This window comes from Erythrolamprus reginae, chromosome 3 (assembly GCF_031021105.1).
Source record: "Erythrolamprus reginae isolate rEryReg1 chromosome 3, rEryReg1.hap1, whole genome shotgun sequence".
Classification (NCBI taxonomy): Eukaryota; Metazoa; Chordata; class Lepidosauria; order Squamata; family Dipsadidae; genus Erythrolamprus; species Erythrolamprus reginae.
In genome coordinates this window covers 118,895,994-118,918,622 of record NC_091952.1, presented here as the reverse complement: position 1 = coordinate 118,918,622, position 22,629 = coordinate 118,895,994, and the positions used below count along the sequence as shown (strand labels likewise).

The 22,629-nt window shown below is 41.0% G+C and overlaps 1 protein-coding gene across 2 annotated transcripts in view; it reads right to left on the bottom strand.

Moving 5' to 3' along the window:
- Nucleotides 1-21,869, bottom strand: part of DBT (dihydrolipoamide branched chain transacylase E2) — a 33,172-nt gene extending 11,303 nt beyond the window's left edge. For both annotated transcript variants that reach the window (XR_011558616.1, XM_070746463.1), the window contains exons 1-7: nucleotides 21,790-21,869; nucleotides 14,248-14,371; nucleotides 9,968-10,043; nucleotides 8,646-8,827; nucleotides 5,935-6,062; nucleotides 3,333-3,573; nucleotides 858-1,024 (exon numbers count right to left, since the gene is read on the bottom strand). Coding sequence is in view for 1 of the 2 variants with exons in the window: in XM_070746463.1 (XP_070602564.1) it covers nucleotides 858-1,024; nucleotides 3,333-3,573; nucleotides 5,935-6,062; nucleotides 8,646-8,827; nucleotides 9,968-10,043; nucleotides 14,248-14,371; nucleotides 21,790-21,840 (969 nt within the window). In the remaining variant the exon portion in view is untranslated. The remainder of the gene's footprint in view (nucleotides 1-857; nucleotides 1,025-3,332; nucleotides 3,574-5,934; nucleotides 6,063-8,645; nucleotides 8,828-9,967; nucleotides 10,044-14,247; nucleotides 14,372-21,789) is intronic.
- Between the last annotated feature and the right edge of the window lie 760 nt (nucleotides 21,870-22,629).

Sequence of the window (22,629 nt, the reverse complement as noted above, 5' to 3'; positions counted from 1 at the left end):
CACAAATACCATTTTTCTGGGCTCGGATTTCTAATTATTCTACAAAACTGAAAGCTTATTAAGATTAATGGATTTCATTATATGTCCTATCTACTATCCTATCCCATTAAAAAAAAAACATTTCAAAGAAGTTTGGGTGATTCATCCCTTTCAAGATTCCTGTCCTTTATAGTAAAATTCCAGATATCTGCAAAGAGTTGTATTACCTATATCAGGGTCCCCTATCCCAGGGCCACAGACCGGTCTATGGCCTGTTAAGAACTGGGCCACACAAATGGTGGGCAAGCAAATGAAACTTCATCTGTGCATGCACAGGATCTATGTTGCATGTGAAACTATTCCACCCCTACCCTATCACCCTACCCCCGGTCTGTGAAAAAATTGTTTTCTACAAAACTGATCCCTGGTGTCAGAAAGGTTGGGGATCGCTGATCTGGAGTAGGCTCCACTAAAATCAAGTGATTTTTCTACGAAAATCTGTCTAGGTCATGATAATAGAATTATTTTAAAAAGTATCTTTTCGTGGTACTTATAATCAATGCTAATTGGACTGTGTGAATATGGTCATTAAAATTATATTTTAGTATCATCAAAGTATCATGCAAAGCATCTTGAAAGATTATGTTTAAAAAGCCTATGAAGAACAGGCATCAAACCAGTGATACAGAATACAAGTGGATTTAGCCATTTTTTTCCGGGACTCTTTCCACTGTAAAACAGTTAAGACAACCTTTGTAGATGTTCATCTAACTCATGTTAGTCAACATAATGAAAAATCAAGGGACTAGAATGTTTCTGGACAATTTTGATAACCCTCCACCACAACCTATGGCTAGTGGAAGCAACTTCTAACTCACCTTTAAAAAGAAGGGCATAAAAGTGAGTTTAATTCCCCGTTCTTTTGCAAAAGATTTCAATTCTTCTCTCAGCTGGATGAGCCGAGTCAGATCAACCTCATCACAATAACCGAAGTGAGGAATTTTCAAAGCAACACTCATAGTTTTCACCATAGCCTTCTGAAATCCTAAAAAACAGACAAGGGAAACCATTTATCATTAGTGATGCTCTTCTTGTTTTGCTTTTGAAACTTTTTTGGTTATACAATATTGTAATTATCCAATCAGATATATGAGAAACTCTGGGAATCCCAGCAACCAGTTAGGTCCCACAGAGTTGGCCTTCTCCGGGTCCCGTCAACTAAACAATGTCGGTTGGCGGGGCCCAGGGGAAGAGCCTTCTCTGTGGCGGCCCCGGCCCTCTGGAACCAACTCCCCCCGGAGATTAGAATAGCCCCCACCCTCCTTGCCTTTCGTAAGCTCCTCAAAACCCACCTCTGCCATCAGGCATGGGGGGACTAAGATAATTGTTTCCCCTAGGCTTCTACAATTTATGCATGGTATGTTTGTATGTATGATTGGTTTTATAACAAGGGTTTTTAGCTGTTTTTAGTATTGGATTTTTACATTCTGTTTTTGTCACTGTTGTTAGCCGCCCCGAGTCCACGGAGAGGGGCGGCATACAAATCCAATAAATAAAATAAATAAATAAATATGATTAAGGAAAAGTCAGTTATCTAAAAGGAATGTTGTAGAATCATCTTTGCTAAAGATAGTTTTATCCACTGCATTCAACAGGGAGAGTCAATAACTATGGGAAGTAATCAGCATTTGGATGGGATATTTTCAGGAAATCTTGTGTGTCACATTTTATACTTCCCATAATTCTGTAGGATAGCTTCCATAGCCTGAAATCATAGTTGGGTCCTTCAGAGTCCCCAATACCACCAGTGAGTTATGCAGAAGAAGCAGTTAAAATGAATAATATAACACCTAGTCATGTTGCAACAGGTTGTTCTCTAGCAAAATTAGAATGTGGAACACTAAAATATAACTGCAATCCAGGAATCCTCAGGAGTTACTCATATTCATTTTCTAGGAGTCAGGAAATTAATCCAACTAATTGTGTAAAATTAGGTACAAAAATGTAGGGTTATAAATTTGATAAATAATTCCAAAAAACAACCTAAGAGGTAAAATAACATGGGACTAGCTAGCAATCTTTATCACATTCATTTTCTAAAAACAATAATCTGCATTGCCATCAGGATCCAGATTCAATTTATTAGGCTGAACTAACCATCTGCACGTAATAAATAAACTTACATGCATCAAAAACTGTCATTTCTTTTCATAGGAGCCTTGATGAGCTCTTTAATCTAAATCTGCATTGGCTGCATGTGTAAAAACTTCCTTCCCAGATCAGCATTTCCGCATTTATTGTGGGGAGAATGTGAACTTGGGTTGATGTAATTATGTAATCATGTGCTTGCTTTTAGCATTATAATAATGATGGTGAACCTGTGGCACGTGTGATTTTTCGGCCTTCTTTTCTGCTGTTTTCGCTCTCCCCGGGGTTCCAGAAAGCCTACTGAATCCTGGGAAGAGCTAAAAACAGTCCAGCAGGCCTACCAGAAGTCCAGAGGCTTCAGTGTGGTCTGTGTGCATGCATGGAGTGCATTTCATTATGGGTATGGGTGTGTATGTTATTGTGTGCATGCAAACCCTTTTGGCAAACCAAGTTGAAAAAGGTTTTCAATCCCTGCATAGTACAGATACTATGTCTCTTTAGATATCTATGTCTATTTCTATATTTCTCATATAGTACTTTTTAAGAATGGAAACTTCTTTACTGTGCCACTTTGTGATGTAAGTTTATAATGGATTCTCAGTTAGAACAATAATCAGTATCTTGGAACAGGCCATACATCAAAGCTGCCATGATCCATTCAAAAGTCTGTGTCTGTAATATTTCTTCACTGTGAAAAATGCCCAGGTTTACCTTTGTAGTTACCTTGTTCGCTTGTTACTTGTAAAGTAGTTCTTTCATTTGCAGTGGCTTACTAACATACATTCAAACTGCTTTCAATCAACGTTCCATATAAGAACCATGTAACATTATAGTTCTCATTCTTGGCTCATTTGGGTGCAAGGGACCAATGGCCCATTGTAATCTGCTAGCTTTGGAACCAATAAACATTGTTTGGATTCCCTCTAATTGTTGGTGTATAGCAGTGAAGTTTCACTACATTTCTGAAAGTAATACTGATTATCAGGAAAACTCACCCAAATTAATACCAACAGCTAGAGAGGATACCAACATCTATTTTAGTGGGTTTATCACAATTCTGACAATAACTCAACATAAAAAAGACAGGTGTGGAATATCTCAAAGTACTTTTCTAAGATCACAAATGTAGTGACACCATTTTGTAGTTGTTATTTATAAGTGTTTCACACAAGCTATTAAAATCACTTCCCCCTCTCCCGCTTTACCAGATAAGGCCAATGTTTGATCTTTCGCTGAAATGATAGGTGTAGAAAGTGGTGTTACAATTTTTGCAGCTTTCTCTGTTGACCTGTCTTCAGCAAGATCTGCTTTTGAGGAAGGTGCAGTGCTCTCAGGCTTTGGTGACAGAGGTAAAATTGCTCCAGTCTGCTTGGCTAAGTAGTTAAGAATGTCTTCTTTGAGAATACGGTTGTCTTTCCCTGTTCCAACAACTTCACTCAACTTTATCTGGAAGACACAGGACAACCAACAATTCATAGCGACGTAGCCATCCCAGTTGAACAAAATGTTACCAACATATTTGTAGATTACATTACAATCTGTTTCCTTAGATCCATGAAAACCTATATATGAATTCCAGAAATTGAGCACAACATGAAAACCCATACTTCTTGCAAACTAGGGAAGAATGGAAGCAAATGGCAAATCCATAACTCAGTTGAAGAATCCATGTTTGATTTCAATTAAATTTTCCATGGTGGGTCAAGTTTTGGAAGTATCTGACACTTGAAACAACAGACCTGAGATGCACCTGCAATTAAATAAGTTATTAAAATCCTGTATCAGCTATTCATGTTTGTTCAAGCCCACATACAGAACCCACTTGTATAATTCATGTTAGATTTTGAAGCTGATTTGCTGACAAACCAACCAGATAAAAGAGCTCCTATGCTTTCTAGGAGAAGTTTTTAATATGCTGGTCTATCTTTCCCTCCTTAGCAGATTTTCTGCTATATGACTGAAAATAATTAAGGCAATATAGGGAGAATTTCAAGTATAAGGACCTTTTAGATTCCAAAGATAAACGGGATGCTTCATTATGAAACTGCTGTCTAGAAACACTAAATCTACAAGAAGATTGTTTGATGCAACTGGCATTGCCAGACTGAATGCAGACACCAGAGGAGGGAAGTTTTTTCCCAAGTTCTTTCTTCTTCAGACACAGCTCACCTACCGTATTTTTTGGAGTATAAGATGTACCATAGTTTTGGGGGAGGAAAACAAGGAAAAAAGGCCTCTGCCTCTTAGCAATTTGCCAAACAGCAAACAGCACAGATTATATACACAGTTTGCTATGTCTTTCTGTGCATATGTGGCTGACCCATTGAAATAGCAAAGAATTGGAGAAATGTACATTATGGCAGTACAGTATATTAATCCCAGAAAGTTTTCTTAAATGTAATCACACTAACCCCTCCCAATTATTTAAATAAGATCTACTCCAAACATGACTAAGTTAGGGTTTAACTCAGCTGCCTTATCTTAATACTAATACTCAATACTAATATTTAATACAAATACAGGACATTGCAGATTATGCTTTTGTACATCTTTAAAACTGATGTGGCTTTCTGGAAGTATTCTCTGTTATTTAAGCACTGGGCTTCTTCAGATCAAGCATTTATTGTTAAAAGCTTCTTCATTTTGTTAAGTTATCTAGAACAATAATAAAGCAGTCTTTTAAAAATAAGTCTAATAATTTGAACATTCTATAGGCATTTATAGTTATTGACTTACCTCCTTGCAGCAAAAAACAAACAGTTTAAGCAGTTGCCTCCATGCACATTTAGTTTCACTTTCACTTTAGCAGGCAGGATTGCCCAACTTCAATCAATCAGCTGAGTGTCAGGAGGCAGATAATCAATAGCTTGTGCTGATCAGGCTCTGGTGCTGTTTGCTGCAAGGAGGTAAATTACTCTTTGGGGCTGGTGGAGTGGGGCTACATTTGGTATATAAGATGCACCCAGGTTTTCACCCTCTTTTGGAGGAGTAATATATTCTGAAAAATACGGTAGTTTATGAAAGCGATTCTCTTTCCATCTCACTAGTCTGTTTTCTTCGTTTTCATCATTATACTTTGTGCATCTGATAAAATGCACAAAGTTTTCTGCAATGATACGTTTAGTTTCCTTTATTTGACAGAAGACTTTGTTCTACTCCCTGGACAAACAAGGCCGGCGGCAGTAAGGCTCGGCTTCAATTGGAGCGTACAATTGGAGCTCCGAGAATTAAAGGGGAGGGATTGGAAGGCTAGGGCGGAAACGGAGCTTTTATTTAAGGAAGCAGGACGGCTGAGGTGGAGGGGGGGGAGGAGAGTTAAAATGCACAGTATTGTACATCGGGCAGCCCCAGAAAATCCTTGGTGTGCAAAAAAACCCCGGAGTATTTTTTAAATAATATTTTTTGAAAAACCATGGTATAGACTTTTCGTGAAGTTCGGACCCGCGAAAATCGAAGGGACACTGTATATGAGAAATATTAATGATCTGATAGTCATTTTAAAAAATCCTTTCTTAGCGAGCACCTAGAAGCCAAGGGGGGACTACATGCAAGTTTCAAGTTTGTAGCCTTTACAGTTCTAGAGATTTTGTGATGATGCATGTGTGATATTTGGCTTTTATATTGGATCACTAATGGGGCATAACATATATCTTTCATTTAGAAAGTAGTTATCAAATCTTAAAGTTTATAATTAGTTTCTCTGATCAGTGATAATTTTGGCCTGTAGATTATACTTTTGCACATCATAATGCAAATGGTACATCAACTGCAAGAACCCTTGTTTCAGTAATTTAAAAAAAAACATACATTGTTTTCCATAGCAAGGCGGCGAACAGCAGGGGTTACTAAAGTCTTATGGCCTTTGATTTGCTGGTGGATCTGTTCTTCACTGAACACGGCTGGTGTTTCAACCACATCTTCTTCAGGAGTTACAGCTGTAGATTGGACCCAAAATAAGCAACATGGATTAAGTGAAGTGGAACCAGTTTGTATAATGATAAAGGTGCCAGGAGTTGTATCCCAACTTAAGCATGAAAACTAGTTGGGTAACTTTGGGCACTCACTCCTTCTCAGCCCAACTCACCTCGCAGGATTGTTGTTCTAGAGAAAATAGTACAAATAACCCTCAATTTACAACTCCCAGTATTCATTTAGTAGCCGTTCGAAGTTACAACAGCACCAAAAAAAGTGACAACCATTTTTCACAGTTATGACTGCTGTAGCATCCCCTTTGGTAATATGATCAAAATTTGGAATAGCTTGGCAACTGGTTCATATTTATGACAGTTGCAGTGTCCGGTGACCACCTTTTGTGACCTTTTGACAAGCAAAATCAATAGGGCTGCCAAATTCACTTAATAACTTTAACAACTGTGTGGTTTCAACAGGCCACATTAAATTGTTATATTACTATAAGAAAGCAGAAGCTTTTAGGCTTTGGCACACTTTCCAAAAAAGAAGGAAAGAAAGTAAAGACTCAGCTGTATGAAGAAAAAGGAAGCCCCTGTCACATTTGATTAAAATAATAGTATAAGATATGCTAGACAGCATACTAAAAAGCATACTGGAAAGCTAGACTAAAAAGCAGAGACAACACCCTGCCAACAAAAGTGTGTATAATCTAAACTATGGTTTTCCCAGTTGCAATGTAGGGCTGTGAAAGTTGAAGCATAAGGAAGGCTGAGCGCCAAATAATTGAGGCCTGCGACTTCCTTGGACTGCAAGGCGATCAAACCGGTCAGTCCTAGAGGACATCAACCCTGACTGTTCTTTAGAAGGCCAGATCCTGAAGATGAACCTCAAATACTTTGCCCATTTAATGAGGAGGAAGGACTCCTTGGAGAAGAGCCTAATGCTGGGAACAATTGAGGACAAAAGAAGAGAATGAGGTAGTTGGATGGAGTTACTGAAGCAGTCAGCGTGAGCTTAAATGGATTCGGGAGGATGGTAGAGGACAGGAAGACCTGGTGGAACATTGTCCACGGGGTCGCGATGGGTCGGACACGACTTTGCAACTAACAATAATGCTATTCTCATTCTATATGACGGCTCTAAAGTACTACAGTCCCATTTCTGACAAGCTACTCCCTTGGAGCTCCTTTGATGCCTTCTAGTACTCTTTCACTTGAGTAATAGCAACTCATCGACTTCACAAAGAATCACCTTCTCTTCTGATAACCATCTCATGTCTTCAGAGCTTTCCATTGTTGTGACTTCTTATCCGCCTTCATTTTGGTATTTTTCCAAAAGTCACATGAATTAAAATCTTCTAGAACAGTGGTTCTCAACCTGGATGTTGGGACCCCTTTGGAAGTCGAACGACCATTTCATAGGAGTTGCCTAAGACCATGGGGAAAAGACAAATTTCCCATGGTGTTAGGAACTAAAGCTTCTATTCTGGCACCTTGGAACATATTTTTATAATCCAACTAATCAGGCTTTTACAGTGGGGATATTCTTCTGACTTTCCTGCCAATCAGCTTAAAGCTCTGTTGGGAGAATTGGCGCTAGACTTATGGTTGGGGGTCACCACAACATGAGGAACTGCATTATGGGGTCACGGGGTTAAAAAGGTTGAGACCCACTGTTCTAGAAGAAGCTCTCCAGAGCCTTCTTAAAGATCTTGTATTTTTTATATATGTGTGCATTCCTATCTTTGCATAAAAACATGGCTTAAAGTACAGTGGTACCTCATCATACGAACTTAATTGGTTCCAGGAGGAGGTTCATAAGGTGAAAAGTTTGTAAGATGAAACAATGTTTCCCATAGGAATCAATGTAAAAGCAAATAATGCGTGCAAATCCTTCAGGAAAATCCCAAACTTTAGAAGGGAGGCGAACAGAGGGCAGGGAGGAGCAGCTAAAGGGGGCGGGTGGAAGAAGCAAGGCTAGGCTAAAGGGTGAGTGGGAAGGAAGAAAGGCAAGGGGGGCGCCCCTCCCTTTTCTTTTTTCAAAAGACAGTTTCAGTGCCTTTGCAAGCATGCAAAATCTTTACTCCTCCAAGCTGCCCCTCCCTTTTCTTTCTTAAAAAGACACTGTTTCAGTGCTTTTGCAAGCATGCAAAATCTTTACTCCTCCAAGCTGCCCCTCCCTTTTCTTTCTTAAAAAGACACCGTTTCAGTGCTTTTGCAAGCATGCAAAATCTTTACTCCTCCAAGCTGCCCCTCCCTTTTCTTTCTTAAAAAGACACAGTTTCAGTGCCTTTGCAAGCATGCAAAATCTTTACTCCTCCAAGCTGCCCCTCCCTTTTCTTTCTTCAAAAAATGGAAAAAAAGAAACCCCTTCATCCCAGCAGCAGCTGCTTGAGTTCGTAAGGTGAAAATAGTTCGGAAGAAAAGGCAAAAAAATCTTAAACACTGGGTCCCTATCTTGAAAAGTTCGTTAGAAGAGGCGTTCGTAAGATGAGGTACCACTGTACATTGCAAATATAGGAACCAAATAATTACAAATCAATATTGAACGCTGTTGATTATATGGTGCCATCCTGTCTCAGCAAGGAAAAGAAACAAAAATATTACCTTTTGAAGTTTCCGTTTCTATATCCACCAGCGGTTTCCCCACACGGGCAATTTCATCCAATCCATAATGGAGTTTTCTAATGACGCCATCATAACGGCTGGTGATTGTGACTGAGGCTTTATCACTTTGTACTTCACAGATGCTATCAAACTGTGATACAACATCACCTTCTTTTACATACCTGGAAAAAAGGGGGGGAAAGTTGCATGATATAAAGCTTTATAAAGGATAAAGCTCATTTCCAAAAATAGCTTTCATTAAGATCTCAGCAGATAGTCAACTTGTTCTGGAAGGTAACCAAGTTCATCTAGAATTTAAATGGGAGACCATAAGCAAGTGCCTAGCTCTAGCCTAGAGTAGCATCCAAGAAGAGGTCAACAACCTACCCTGTTTCCCCGAAAGTAAGTCACCCCCGAAAGTAAGACATAGGAGAGGTTTCGCAGAATTGCCTAATATAAGTCACCCCCGAAAGTAAGACATAGGAGACGTTTCGTTTCGCAGCATTCCCGAACAGAACATATATAACAGATATTTGAAGAAAGTATAATTGTTGTACATGGAAATAATGGTACGGTAGTAGTAAGAAATTCTTGATAGGATTCAGTTTGTCTGGTTATGGTGGTTGGTGATGACAACTACTGCACAGTATATAATAAATGTTCTTTTTTTGTTGTTCAGCAATAAATGTGAATTCTTCATTGAAAAAAATTAAGACATCCCTGAAAATAAGATGTAGCACATCTTTGGGAGCAAAAATTGATTCGGATGCGGAAGTCTTGGACCCACGCAGGCACAGAGTTATGCATAAAAGAGACCAATTGAGGGCATATTACAAGAGATAAGAGAGGCCACCTGTGTTTGGGTGGGGCTCCAGTAATTAGAGCTGCTGATACAAATAGCAGCGTGTGGGCTTGGCCATTGTGGAAGATTATCTGATCATTGTTCTTCAGGACTGTGCCTTGCTGTTTCCGGACTTTGTTTGTTGATTTTTCACGCCTTTGAAACCAAAGCAGAGCAAAGTGTGTGTGTCTGACTTCGTTGGAAGAAGAAGGGCTGTGATGTTTCTTCACAGCTGCTAGCTAAGTACTTAACGACTGATTAAGGGAATTGTACAGCCTATTAGGTTGTTTTGGGACGAGTGCTCTTTGCAATACAAAAAGGGTGCTTTGTTTTCTTTTGAATTTTGTGATAAAGAACATTGTTTTGAATTTTCAAATGTGTGTGTGTCTGAAATTTGTACCCTTGAATTTTCGGGAGGCTCATACCAGAGAGCCCGGCAGAACAGAAAACAGGTCTGATGAGAGACACAAATTAAACCTACCACTCTTTCACTGTCACTTCTGTGATCCCTTCTCCAATATCAGACAGCTTGAACTGAACAATCTGGCCGTGTGAAGCTTGAAGACAAAGGAGGAAAATGTTAAAACAAAGGAAAATATCTAAAAAAGCAATAGTAAATAGTAAAATCTGGAAGAGATGAAGTTCAAGCTACAAGCAGATAAACCAGAATACTTAAAAACTAAAATGCAGAGGAAAAGAGCCTTGGGAAAATTACAATGTGCCAACAGATGCAAAAGTTCAAAGCCTGCATGATTTTTTGAAGTCCTGCAGCTGAACTAACTAGTCAGCAGATGGGAACAGATTACAGCTGAACTTCAAAAATCAAGAAATGTTAATACATTGGTACCTCTATCTAAGAACGCGTCTACTTACGAACTTTTCTATCGGGTGTTCAATATTTTTTTGCCTCTTTTTAAGAACCATTTTCCACTTACCAATCTGAGCCTCTGAAACTGTAACCGGAAAAGGCAGGGAGAAGCCTCTGTGGGGCCTCTCTAGCCATCTCCTGGGAGGAAACAGGGCTGGAAAAGGCAGGGAGAAGCCTCCGTGGGGCCTCTCTAGGAATCTGCTGGGAGGAAACTGGGCCTCCACCCTCCCTGTGTTTTCCCCAATCGCACACATTATTTGCTTTTACATTGATTCCTATGAGGAAAATTGCTTCTTCTTACAAACTTTTCTACTTAAGAACCTGGTCACAGAACAAATTAAGTTCGTAAGTAGAGGTACCACTGTATTTAGGCTATCTGTTGACAAAGGATTGGTAAAAGCCACGCATTTTATGCGTAAATGATCTTGGTTTGTTGACCTAGCACTGTCAAAAAAACAGAGTTTATAATATTTATATCTTTCTTCTGACATATTATGGAAACATCCAACTCTCTAGAGAAGGCTCCAATGCTGGGAAGGATAGAAGGAAAAAAGAAGAGAACAACCAGAAGAAGACAAATAAACTCAGTTATAGTAGTGATAGGGGTACCATTGGGGGAAAATGTCACAAACAAAATTTACCTATATGGTTACTAAGAGCTGAACACACCTTGATGCATATAATCAATCAATCGGCATTTTAACATAGAAACATAGAAGACTGATGGCAGAAAAAGACCTCATGGTCCATCTAGTCTGCCCTTATACTATTTCCTGTATTTTATCTTACAATGGATATATGTTTATCCCAGGAATGTTTAAATTCAGTTACTGTGGATTTACCAACCACGTCTGCTGGAAGTTTGTTCCAAGGATCTACTACTCTTTCAGTAAAATAATATTTTCTCATGTTGCCTTTGATCATTCCCCCAACTAAGCAAGAATTGTGTGGATGATAAGTGAAGCTATCTCTGCAAATGTATACTGGACTGCTTTCCCTGTACCTGAGAAGCAAAACTTAGAAAGCTTAAACTCTCTTGTTAAATGTAACATTCCTTTAACAAATTATCTAAGATTTTACCCCAACAAAGGAGGGCTATACAGTGGTCCCTCGACTTGCGCGTTCTCGATTAGCGCGAAACGCTGCAACGCGGTTTTTCAAAAAATATTATTTAAAAAATAAAATATTAAAATATTATTTAAAAAAAAAAATATTAAAATTTTTTTTTTTTAATTCTGTTCCCTGAATGGAGACCGCCGGCCGCTCAATCGGGCCGGCAGGGAACAGAATGGAGCCTTCCGCGGCGGGGCTGGTAAGGGGGGGAGCCAAGGGGGGAGCCGAGCCCAGCCCTGTGGCATTCGCTTTCCTCCCGCCGGCAGCCGACTGATCGTGGGCTCCTTCGCAACCTCGGAGAGCTTCCTGGTTTTCGTGAGCTTTCATGCCCTGGAAGCTCTCCGAGGTTGCGAAGGAGCCCACAATCAGTCTCGGCTGCGGGTGGGAGGAAGGCGAATCCCCCGTGGGCTCCGTTACATTTTCCGCTGCCAGCCAGGCCATGCTGGCGGCAGCGGAACAATCGCTGGGTGGAAGGCGTGCTCGGCTCTGCCGCTCCAGCCGCTTTCAGCCGAGCCTCCCCGGCCAAGCAGCCAGGGAAGTCGAGCCAGGCGTGGCGGCGGCAGCGCTGCTTCTCCGGTCGCCCGGTCCTCTCCTGCCTCCTGCGCCGATGTTCCCCGCTGCGACGGAAGGCAGTCGCTTGGCTAGGGAGGCTCGGCCGAAAGTGGCTGGAGCGGCAGAGCCGAGCACGCCTTCCACCCAGGGAGTCCTGCCCTTTCATCCCCGCCGACCACAGGGGCGAGGGGTGGGGATGAAGGGGCAGGACTTCCCGGGCGGAAGGCGTGCTCGGCTCTGCCGCTCCAGCCGCTTTCGGCCGAGCCTCCCTAGCCAAGCGACTGCCTTCCGTCACAGCGGGGAACATCGGCGCAGGAGGCAGGAGAGGACCGGGCGACCGGAGAAGCAGCGCTGCCGCCGCCACGCCTGGCTCGACTTCCCTGGCTGCTCGGCCGAAAGGGGCTGGAGCGGCAGAGCCGAGCATGCCTTCCGCCCGGGAAGTCCTGCCCCTTCATCCCCACCCCTCGCCCCTGTGGCCGGCTCATCCAGGGGGGCGTGTGTGGACTGGCAAGCGGCAAGCGGGAAGACCAAGGGAAGGTTCCTTCAGCCGCCCAACACCTGATCCGCTCCGCAGCGCGGCAGCAGCGAGGAGCCGAAGATGGGGTTTCCCCTTTGCCTTTACCCCATCTTCGGCTCCTCGCTGCTTCCGCGCTGCGGAGCAGATCAGCTGTTGGGCGGCTGAAGGAATCTTCCCTTGGTCTTCCCCACCGCCCACACGCAAACTCCACCATCTGCGCATGTGCGGCCATGAAAAAAATGGCGCACATGCGCAGATGGTGGTTTTACTTCCGCATCCAATATAACGCGGAAATCGGTTAGCGCGGGAGGTCTTGGAACGTAACCCCCGCGCTAACCGAGAGATCACTGTATTCATTTATATATTAACTTTATAAACCGGGCTAATGAACATGGGCGTGGGAAATTTTTATATCCATTTACACGAAAGAAGCCAGATTCCTCAATTCAGTAGTTTCAGATTGTTCTTCAAATCTGGGAACAATAGCTCATGAGCTCTGAACTCTCCAATTTCTACACTGTTTGGGAATAGAAAACTATAGTGGTACCTCTACTTATGAACTTAATTTGTTCCGTGACCAGGTTCTTAAGTAGAAAAGTTTGTAAGAAGAAGCAATTTTTCCCATAGGAATCCATATAAAAGTAAATAATGTGTGTGATTGGGGAAATCACAGGGCGGGTGGAGGCCCTGTTTCCTCCCAGGAGATTCCTCTCCTCCCAGGAAAGGCCCCATGGAGGCTTCTCCGCCTTTTCCGGCCCGGTTTCCTCCCAGGAGATTCCTAGAGCGGCCCCACAGAGGCTTCTCCCCACTTTTTCTGGCCCTGTTTCCTCCCAGGAGATTCCTAGAGAGGCTCCACAGAGGCTTCTCCTTGCCTTTTCCAGTCCTGTTTCCTCCCAGGAGATTCCTAGAGAGGCCTCATGGAGGCTTCTCTCTGCCTTTTCTGGTTACAGCTTTGGAGGCTCATGTTTCTAACTTGAAAATAGTTCTTGAGAAGAGACAAAAAAATCTTGAATACCCAGTTCTTATCTAGAAAGGTTTGTAAGTAGATGTGTTCTTAGGTAGAGGTATCAGTGGTTTGGATGTCATGCACGTGATGAACTGCATGATCAATGAAAGAAATAATTTTTAAACAATTGTCTGAATGCATTCACAGGATCTTATATCTCCAGAATACTGCTGTACAGGTAGTCCTCAAGTTACGACCCCAATTGAGCATAAAATTTATGTTGCTAAGTTAAATATTTGTTAAATGAGCTTTGCCCATTTTACGATTCTTCTTGCCACAGTTATTAAATTGCATTTGTTGAGTTACTAATATGGTTGTTACGTGATCCTGGATTCTCCATTGACCTTACATGTTAGAAATCATTAAAGCGGATCATATGACTCTGGGACAATGCAACTGTCATAAATAAGAACCATTTGCCAAGCATTTGAATGCTGATACAGCCATTGGGATGTTACAATGGTTGTAATTGTCTATGGTCATAAATCACTTTTTCCATTGTTGATATAACTCTGAATGGTTACTAAATGAACTGTTGTAAGTTGAGGACTGCCTGTATTTGGGAGCTTGGAAAACATGCAGATTTCATGCAGATTTCAAAAGCCTGAATCTTTCATTTTTTGCCTGCCTTTCTCTGGAATTGATAGAATAAATGACATGTAAGAAAGAAAAATATTAACTAATTTGAACATGCAGGATTCTTACCAGCAGTTGTTCTTAAAAATCGATGCTGATGTTGATACCTCCATAAAGTCTTCTCAAACTTGGAAACGTATTTTTGCTTTAGCAAACAAAAATTACTATGCAGTCTTATCTGATGAACACACAGCTGGCCAAGGGGGGGAAATAAAAATGTAAGAACAAGAATTTTTTTTAAAAAAAATCTCTATATACAGTACTCCTTTTAATTTGCAAGAAGTACAAAATGTTTTTTTTCAAATTGAGACCCAAATTAGTATGGTTTTTTTTCATCTCTCTTACCATTAATGACCGTTCACTTTGAGAGAATCTTTGCTTCATTTTTTCTATTAAAGAAATCCCAATGTACTTAACATGGCAACTATTCTTTATGGACCTTTAATTAATGTGTTTAAGGGGATACATATCTAATGTATTGGCGATGCAACACCTGCAGGTATCTTTATGGCACTAAATGCTTCTTTTGATACTTGAAAAGCTCTTTGCCCCAAACAACATACAGTTCTCAACTTTTCTTCACCAAAGAAAATTTCTTCCAACCTTCGGAGGTGTGTATGTGTGATGACAATGCAAGCCCCCACGGTTCTGGGAATTATAGATTGAGAGCCACTGATCTAGACCACAAATTATTCTTATTCATTAAAAAAGGAAAGCGAGGCTATAATCCATTATTTGGTTTGGAAATGTGATCATTCTTCAGATGGACTTAAGTTTGGGCACAATAGCATTTGGGGGAAAGAGGGCCTAGGGAGACTGGCAAAGATACCTCACAAGAGAATGCTTTCTCCTGAATGCCATTCTTCACTGGTTCTATGTCCCATTTTATAAGTACTGGTAAGTACAGTAGTTTCAATCAGCTTTGATGGCCTATCCCCAAAGTGCTCTCAGAATAAGTATTCTTGAGGGCATTCTGGATGGAATAAGGCAAACCTCTTGGGATTAATTTAATTCAATATACACTGTTCAAAAAAATAAAGGGAACACTTAAATAACACAATATAACTCCAAGTAAATTAAACATCTGTGAAATCAAACTGTCCACTTAGGAAGCAACATTGATTGGCAATCAATTTCACATGCTGTTGTGCACATTCAACTTTGTACAGAACAAAGTATTCAATGTGAATATTTCATTCATTCAGATCTAGGATGTGTTATTTGAGTGTTCCCTTTCTTTTTTTTGAGCAGTATTGTATATTTTACTAGGTGCTGCCTGACTCCAGAATTACTCTAGGTGACTCACAATATCACAGAGAAAAATATAAAACAAAACAGTATGAATAGAAAAAGACAATTTAAAAAAATAAAATGTTTCATTAAACAAATGTGCCATTTTAAAGGAAACTTTTTATTTTTATTTGCACTGTCCTGTATATGTATTTGCATTTTAAAAATAACAACTGGGCACTATGGATAACTATAGGGAGATAAGTTCTGTATAAATATTTTATATAATCCATGGCTAACTGTAGCATGTGAAGATTTTAGTTCTTCACACATTTTGAATCAAAATATATATTACATTTTTGTACATGTGTAGATTTATACAGCAAGATTATGTTTACTGCTAATCCTTTTGTTGAGATTAATTGCTCTGGCATCTTATTTCATAGAGAATTCAGTGGAATTATTACAGACATTTATTTTTTTTCTCGATACACGATACAAAGAAACACCAATACAATCAAATTGCTTTACATAGGTCACTTTTAAAATTATGGTATACAAAAGAAAAAACCAATGCTGCCCCCTTGACTTTTGACACCTGGATAAAAAAATAGTTGCTTATTTTCTTACATTATACAACAATGCTAATAGCTAAACCTCCTTTAAGCTGTTCACATTTTCAATATCTAAAAGATGATTAGGCTATAAAGTTTCAAATTTCTCCACATCTCTTCTATATTAATTTTCATGTATATTTAAAAAACCTTTTAAAATAATAATCGCCCATTAATAAGAAACCTCTAAAATAAACACCAGAAAATTTCCAATAACAAACTGAAGGAGGAAAACCAAAAAATATCAAACAAAAACATCTCATAGTAGCACCCATTAGCCAAATTACAGACTTAAAAAACCCCTAATTAATAATTCCTTTTAAAAAGAATTATGGATAAATAAAAAATAGCTACTGTTGTGATTCCGTCTGAGGCTCCTCAGGGAACGGCTGAACCTCTGCCGGCTCCATGCTCAGAGGGGGAGGAGGAGGAACAGGAGGAGGAGGAGGAGGAGGCCCAGGCAGACGGGGAAGAGGAATATCAGGCCGAGGGAGAGGGAGAACAGCCCGAGTCCCCCGGGGTGGAGCTCTCCCCAGCAAGCAGCCTGGAGTCCTTGGATGAAAATGCACAAGCCATCATCGATCTCAGGCAGAGAAGAGCAGCACAACGAAGGGGACAATTAGCCAGGTATTTCCAGCCCTAAATAGGCAACAGCTGGGTTTGGGTGTGGTTCTCCCCAGAAAGGCTGAAAAGGCAGACCCACCCTTCCTGTATTGTGGAGTATTATCTTTGGGAGTCCTGGGACCTGGCTGTGATCTTTGGCGTCTCTGATTCTGGCTTGTGGCCTTGAAGGCTGAAACCTTGGGGGGAAAGGCGTGGGTCTTATTCTCTACAGTGGTGTGTGTGCCAGCAAGAAGTCTGCTGTATTGTCTGGCCGTCATGACTCTGCTGTGAAGCCTCATAGCCTGTCTGTTGGGAAGAACAGGTTTTTCTCTGTGTTTCTTTTTCCAACTATAAAGTGCCTTTGCTTTTACCAGCGTGTCTGGCTGCTTTTTTCAGTTGGTGTTGAAGTCTGGGGGCACCCAGACAGAACAGCTACAGACATTTATAAAGTCACTTTACAAATCCATTGGTTATCATATTTCTAATAAACTTCATTTATGTAGGTAGAAAATATCAAACATAGGTAGAATAGCTAGATAAATTTGAAAAATGTCATTACTTAAAAAAACATAAGATGTTAAAATGTGTTAAATTTCATAGTGAGATTTGAAAAGAAAGCTTACAAACAGGATGGAAAGCAGCTTCCATACTGTTGCCAGAAAAGCTACACAAAGTTCTTAGGAACTGATAAAAACCTTTGAGTCTTTTTTTTAATGAATTAATAAAAGAAAAAGCAGTTTGTAACTGCAGACAAGTTGTCCCTGAACACGGCTTGCTAAATATAGGAATGATCCAAGTTCAATATGCAAGAGTACCTGAATTTATGGATGATGCCACAGAATAAGTCAGAGGTCTTCAAACTTGGGAACTTTAAGACCTGTAGACTTCAACTCCCAAAATTCTCCAGCCAGCATAGCTAGAATTTGACGTCCATAAGTCTTAAAGTTCCCAAATTTGGAAACCGCTGGAATAAGTAAGTTCATATTTTCACAGGATCTGTGAAAAAGAAAGCAAGAAAGGGAGAAAGAAAATTGCCTGCTGCTTGATTTGAAATACAGTAGAACAAAATTTAAAGGGCTAACATGTTGCACATACTTAAATTAATTAGAGATATCTCCCCAAATTACATGATAAAAGTATCAGAAGGAGAATTATATGATTCTGATTGGGTATAACCTCTATTGTCTGCTTTGTAAGTCTCTTTGAACTGTTTATTGAATATTCTGATATGCAATTAATGTTCTGATATGAAGCTTAAGGTTACCTCCTACCTAAAAAGATTACTGTATTCAGCCAGGGTGACTAGAAGAATTTCAATGTCATTGGGGCAGGCAATCTACATCTAGTAAAAAAGCAAATATGAAAATCAAAATTGGTGTAAAGAAAGTCACAATTATATGTAAAAAGAAGCCTTGAAAAGATGTCAGTCAAGGATAGAAGTTGATACCAAGAATGTTTTCTCAAAGGTAGAAACTAATAATCCAAAATTGTGCATCTAGCAATCCAAGACATAATACAGCAAGTAATCACAACTGCACAACTTCTGTTTATTAACACGAAAGGTCTACCAGACGTTGGATCGTTTTCAGATCTGTAAACCATTATAGTGCTCAAACCTCATCTATATACAGTAGTACCTCTACTTAAGAACTTTTCTAGATAAGAACCGGGTGTTCAAGATTTTTTTGCCTTTTCTTAAGAACCATTTTCTACTTGAGAACCTGAGCCCAGAAAAATTTCCCAGGAAATTTGAGAGCGACACGAAGGCCCGGCCAGTTTCCTGCCATTCCCCCTTTAATCCCGGCCATCTCGGGCTTTTCTGGGCTGCCAGAGGAGCCATTCGGTGGTGCTTAAGGAGGCTTTGGCAGTCCAGAGCGAATGAAGCATTTTCCTTTCTCTGGGCGCTTGGAGAGGGAATAAACCTCTGCCAGCGCCCAGAGAAAAGAAACACTCCCCTCGCTCTGGGCAGCCAAGGAGTCACCACAGTGAAGGAAAGGCGCCGGCTACAAACCAAGTGAGAGGAGAGGGGAGCCCTTCAACATGGGAAGGAAGAGGCAGCAGGTAGCAGCAGCAGCCAGTGTATGGGAGACAGCCTTGTGCCAGGTGTATTGGAGGCACGTGCTCCTCCTCGCCGCCTCAGAATCTCTCTTTTTAAAAAAAAAAACCTTAAAATTTTGGATTTTTTTGATTCCCCTCACCTCACCTTCTGCAACTGTCCTCCTCCTCCTCCCCAAATTCTGAGCTTTTATTTCTTTCCTACTGGGTTTGCACCCATTATTTGCTTTTACATTGATTCCTAGGGGAAAAATTGCTTCTTCTTAAGAACGTTTCTACTTAAGAAACTGGCTACGAAACAAATTAAGTTCTTAAGTAGAGGTACCACTGTACTACTAAAACACTTGTGTCTGTTTTTAACTATAATTTGGACAAAATTGGAAGGTACATAAAGCAACAATTTCCAAAGCACCCAAAATGCAGACAAGGAATAATGGATGGGAATTGATCAAGGAGATATTGAAATGAGAGAAATTTTCAGACAATGACAACAATCAACCAATGAAACAGCTTGCCTTCAGAAGTTGTGGGAGCCATTTGTCATAGGAAGCCATTTGTCATAAATGATGGAGGGCAGTGATGGCTAACCTTTTCGTCACTACATGCTAAAAGCATGTGTGTGTGTGTGCATGCACTCATAATACAATGCATGCGCCCTCCATGCGCCTGTCCACGCATGCAGGCGCAACCCTGTGTGCACCATGCTCCTACACATGCACGATCCCCTTGTGCTCCCCTGCCCCCACATAGACATGTGTGACACCAGTATGCACCCCCCCCATGAACGCATGACCCCCACATGTGTGCAACCTCCCATATGTGCCCCAACCATCGCATATATGCGGCAGAGACCCAAAAACCAGCTGGCTGGCAGGAGGTATGCACATATGTGTGGTGCTGAGCTGGGACGATGACTCGCGTTCCTGCAGAGGCACCTCTGCATTCCACCTGTCGCATGTGTGCCGTAAGTTCACCATCACAGGTGTAGCATCTCCTGCTTGGGCAGGGGATTGACTAGATGACCTACGAAGTCCCTTCCAATGCTGTTAATCTGTGTAATTGTTGAACCAAGATAACTCAAATAGGCTAACTTACAGAATGCCAGCCCTCCTGACTCCAATGGGAATGAAATCTGGAATGTTGAAACTGCTTCAAAATGACTACAACTTACAGGTTTCTTTTCCCAGAAACCTGTAAATTGCATGGCACAAACCAAGGTGAAAGTTGTGTCCCTCATTCCCTTGCACCCAATCAGCTGGTAGTAAGGCTCAACAGGCAAGCAGTAATTGACTGCTCTAGCACAAAGGATAAATTTTGAGTGAGTGGAGAGAGAAGGATGAGCAATGCCTGTTTACAAGGTCGGGATGCTGGGAGCGGAGTGCCAAAGGCCAGTGGGTGAGCTCTCTTCCTCCTTGAATGGAGGCGACCTTTGGGGACATACCAAGATGGAGAGTAAGGGTACAGTTTTGCTCATGATCCATTGTTACCTTTATTTCCCCTCCCCTCTACAGAATGGTAGGCAATTCATCTGAAGAGAAGGGATTTCCAACATTCCCTACCAGCTTTCCACAAACAACATCAACGGGGAAGTCAGCAGGAAGTTGGAAGTCACTTCCACTCCCATTATTTTTGCCCAACAGTGATCATTCTCTTTCTCTATTTTGGTAAGGAAATGTCTCTGAAAGAATGACCTAGCAGGTCCTGTAATTTTATTTATAAGCAGACTTCTGAAAGGTAGGAATATATAACTGATTTACAGAGAAACCGAGCCATAACTACAGCTAGAATAGGTAATCCTATATGATAGAACTAGAAACACTCACTTTTAGATCACACAGAAAACCATCTAGCAGAATATACTTTCAGCAAAAAGAAACCTGGAAGCTTGTAGGCAACGTAGGTTATTTAGCCTGAAAAGGTCTGAAAATTGCTGATCTAGAACAAAACAAGCATGTTGGTTGGAAGTTTGAGGAACTGTAGAGTTTTCCAACATTCTGTTTCTACTGTTTAGTCCATCAAAAGTAGGTAAAAAATGATCAACTGTGGTCTGTTCTTTCACAAATCTAAACATGCTGAGAATATACATATGTCAGTCTTGAGATGTCAGCCTTCTCCCAAGTTACTCTTTTCTGATTTAAGGCTGATTGCACAAAACATAAATAAAAACTTTGAGCAATTGCTTATAAGGGAGTTGCTAAGCTAGCTTTATCTTTGAAAGACCTGTGCATTAATAACCTGTGAATTATGACCAGAAAATGGGGCCAAGGTGAGCTTTTCATTTGTGCAAGAACAAGATTCCTTAAAACTCAGCACAACTGCATTTTGCAAAAAGAAAACCAGATTTGTTTTAGTTTCAAGAGAAGAAGAAAAATATCTCTTAGCTCTCAAAAATGCCAACATGGGAACTGCAGAGGCAGGGCTGCTTCTAAACTACTTCAAAAGCTCTGAGAAATTGTATTAAATTAATACATCTGTGACCTGGGAGGAAATTCTGCATTATCCCAGGCAAACAGCTGTTGGGAAACATTCCAGTCATCAATTAAAACGTTAGAACTTTAAAACCTGCGTGGATAAGAGCAGTGTTTCCCAATCTTGGCAACTTGAAGATATCTGGACTTCAACTCCCAGAATTCCCCAGCCAGCATTCGCTGGCTGGGGAATTCTGGGAGTTGAAGTCCAAGTATCTTCAAGTTGCCACGGTTGGGAAACACTGGATAAGAGAAATGCTTGTACAGGTTTGGTAGCACAAAACCCATAGAAATTAGCAAGATAGAATGTCAAATCACAAAGATGCTTATATTTATGCAATGCATCGACACTTATTTCTGGAAGGGTGGATACGGTAAAGAGGCCACAAACCGCGGATGGTTTTGCAGCTCTGTCATTGTGCTGACTGCGTCGCCAATACTTAATAAATACCTATGAATTAATCTCAAATTGAAGAGAACAGGGCTGACAATTCATGATAGACGGAGGCTCAAATAGGTACTGTACTTTCAGCTTTGTTTTCTCTGGAGAAAAATGGAAACAAGCAAGACCTACGAAGCATCTAATGTAGTGTAGCCCCACCTCACATTTTTCAGCTCTCCCACCGCTCACCGCTCCTTACCAAACGCCCGGCGGCTCTGCAGCTGCTCCTCAAGGCAATCGTTGCCGCCATCTTATTCCGGAAAGATACTTTCCCCACGCCTTTCCCACTCCTCCCCTTTATCCGCCAATCGCGTCGTGCCTTTCCTTCCCTCTGGCCAATTAGAACGCGAAAATCTGCCTTCTTTGGTAAAATGAATGACTGGCGCTTTGCTGTGTATGTATGTACAGTATATATATACACATACAGCAAAGCGCCAGTCATTCATTTTACCAAAGAAGGTGGATTTTCGCCTGAAGATATAACTAAGCCGTGAAGGACTTAAGGGAAATTAACAGGGATGGGTCCAACTTCACCTGATGGGAGATAATGTTTCACCGGGCAGGATGTCACCTTCCTGCCCGCGAAGTTGCCGAGAGAGGTGTCTATTCCTATGCATGTATATCCATACGCCGTCTTTCTCTCCACATACACAATGTGATAAAACGGATAGAAGCTTTCAGGCTACACAGGTTTCTTTGTCCGTAATCTTAGAGGCAGTATCTCTCGCTCTACCTACCTGTCTTTACTTACTTACCTACCATCCATTTCTCTCTCTCTCTCTCTGTGCATGTACATATCTATCCATTCATCCAACCATCCATCTTAATTTATCTGTACCTACAGTACTCTGCTTATGTTTATGTATATACAAATGCTTGATATCTTGCACACGTTTAACAAAAATAAAACTATCCATCCATGTCTATTATCTAGCTGTCTGTCTGTCCGTCCGTCCATCCATCCATTCTATCTAATTAGGACAGTTAGGACAGTAGGACAGGGATGGTAGGCGCAGTGGCACGCTTATGCCCAGCCCTT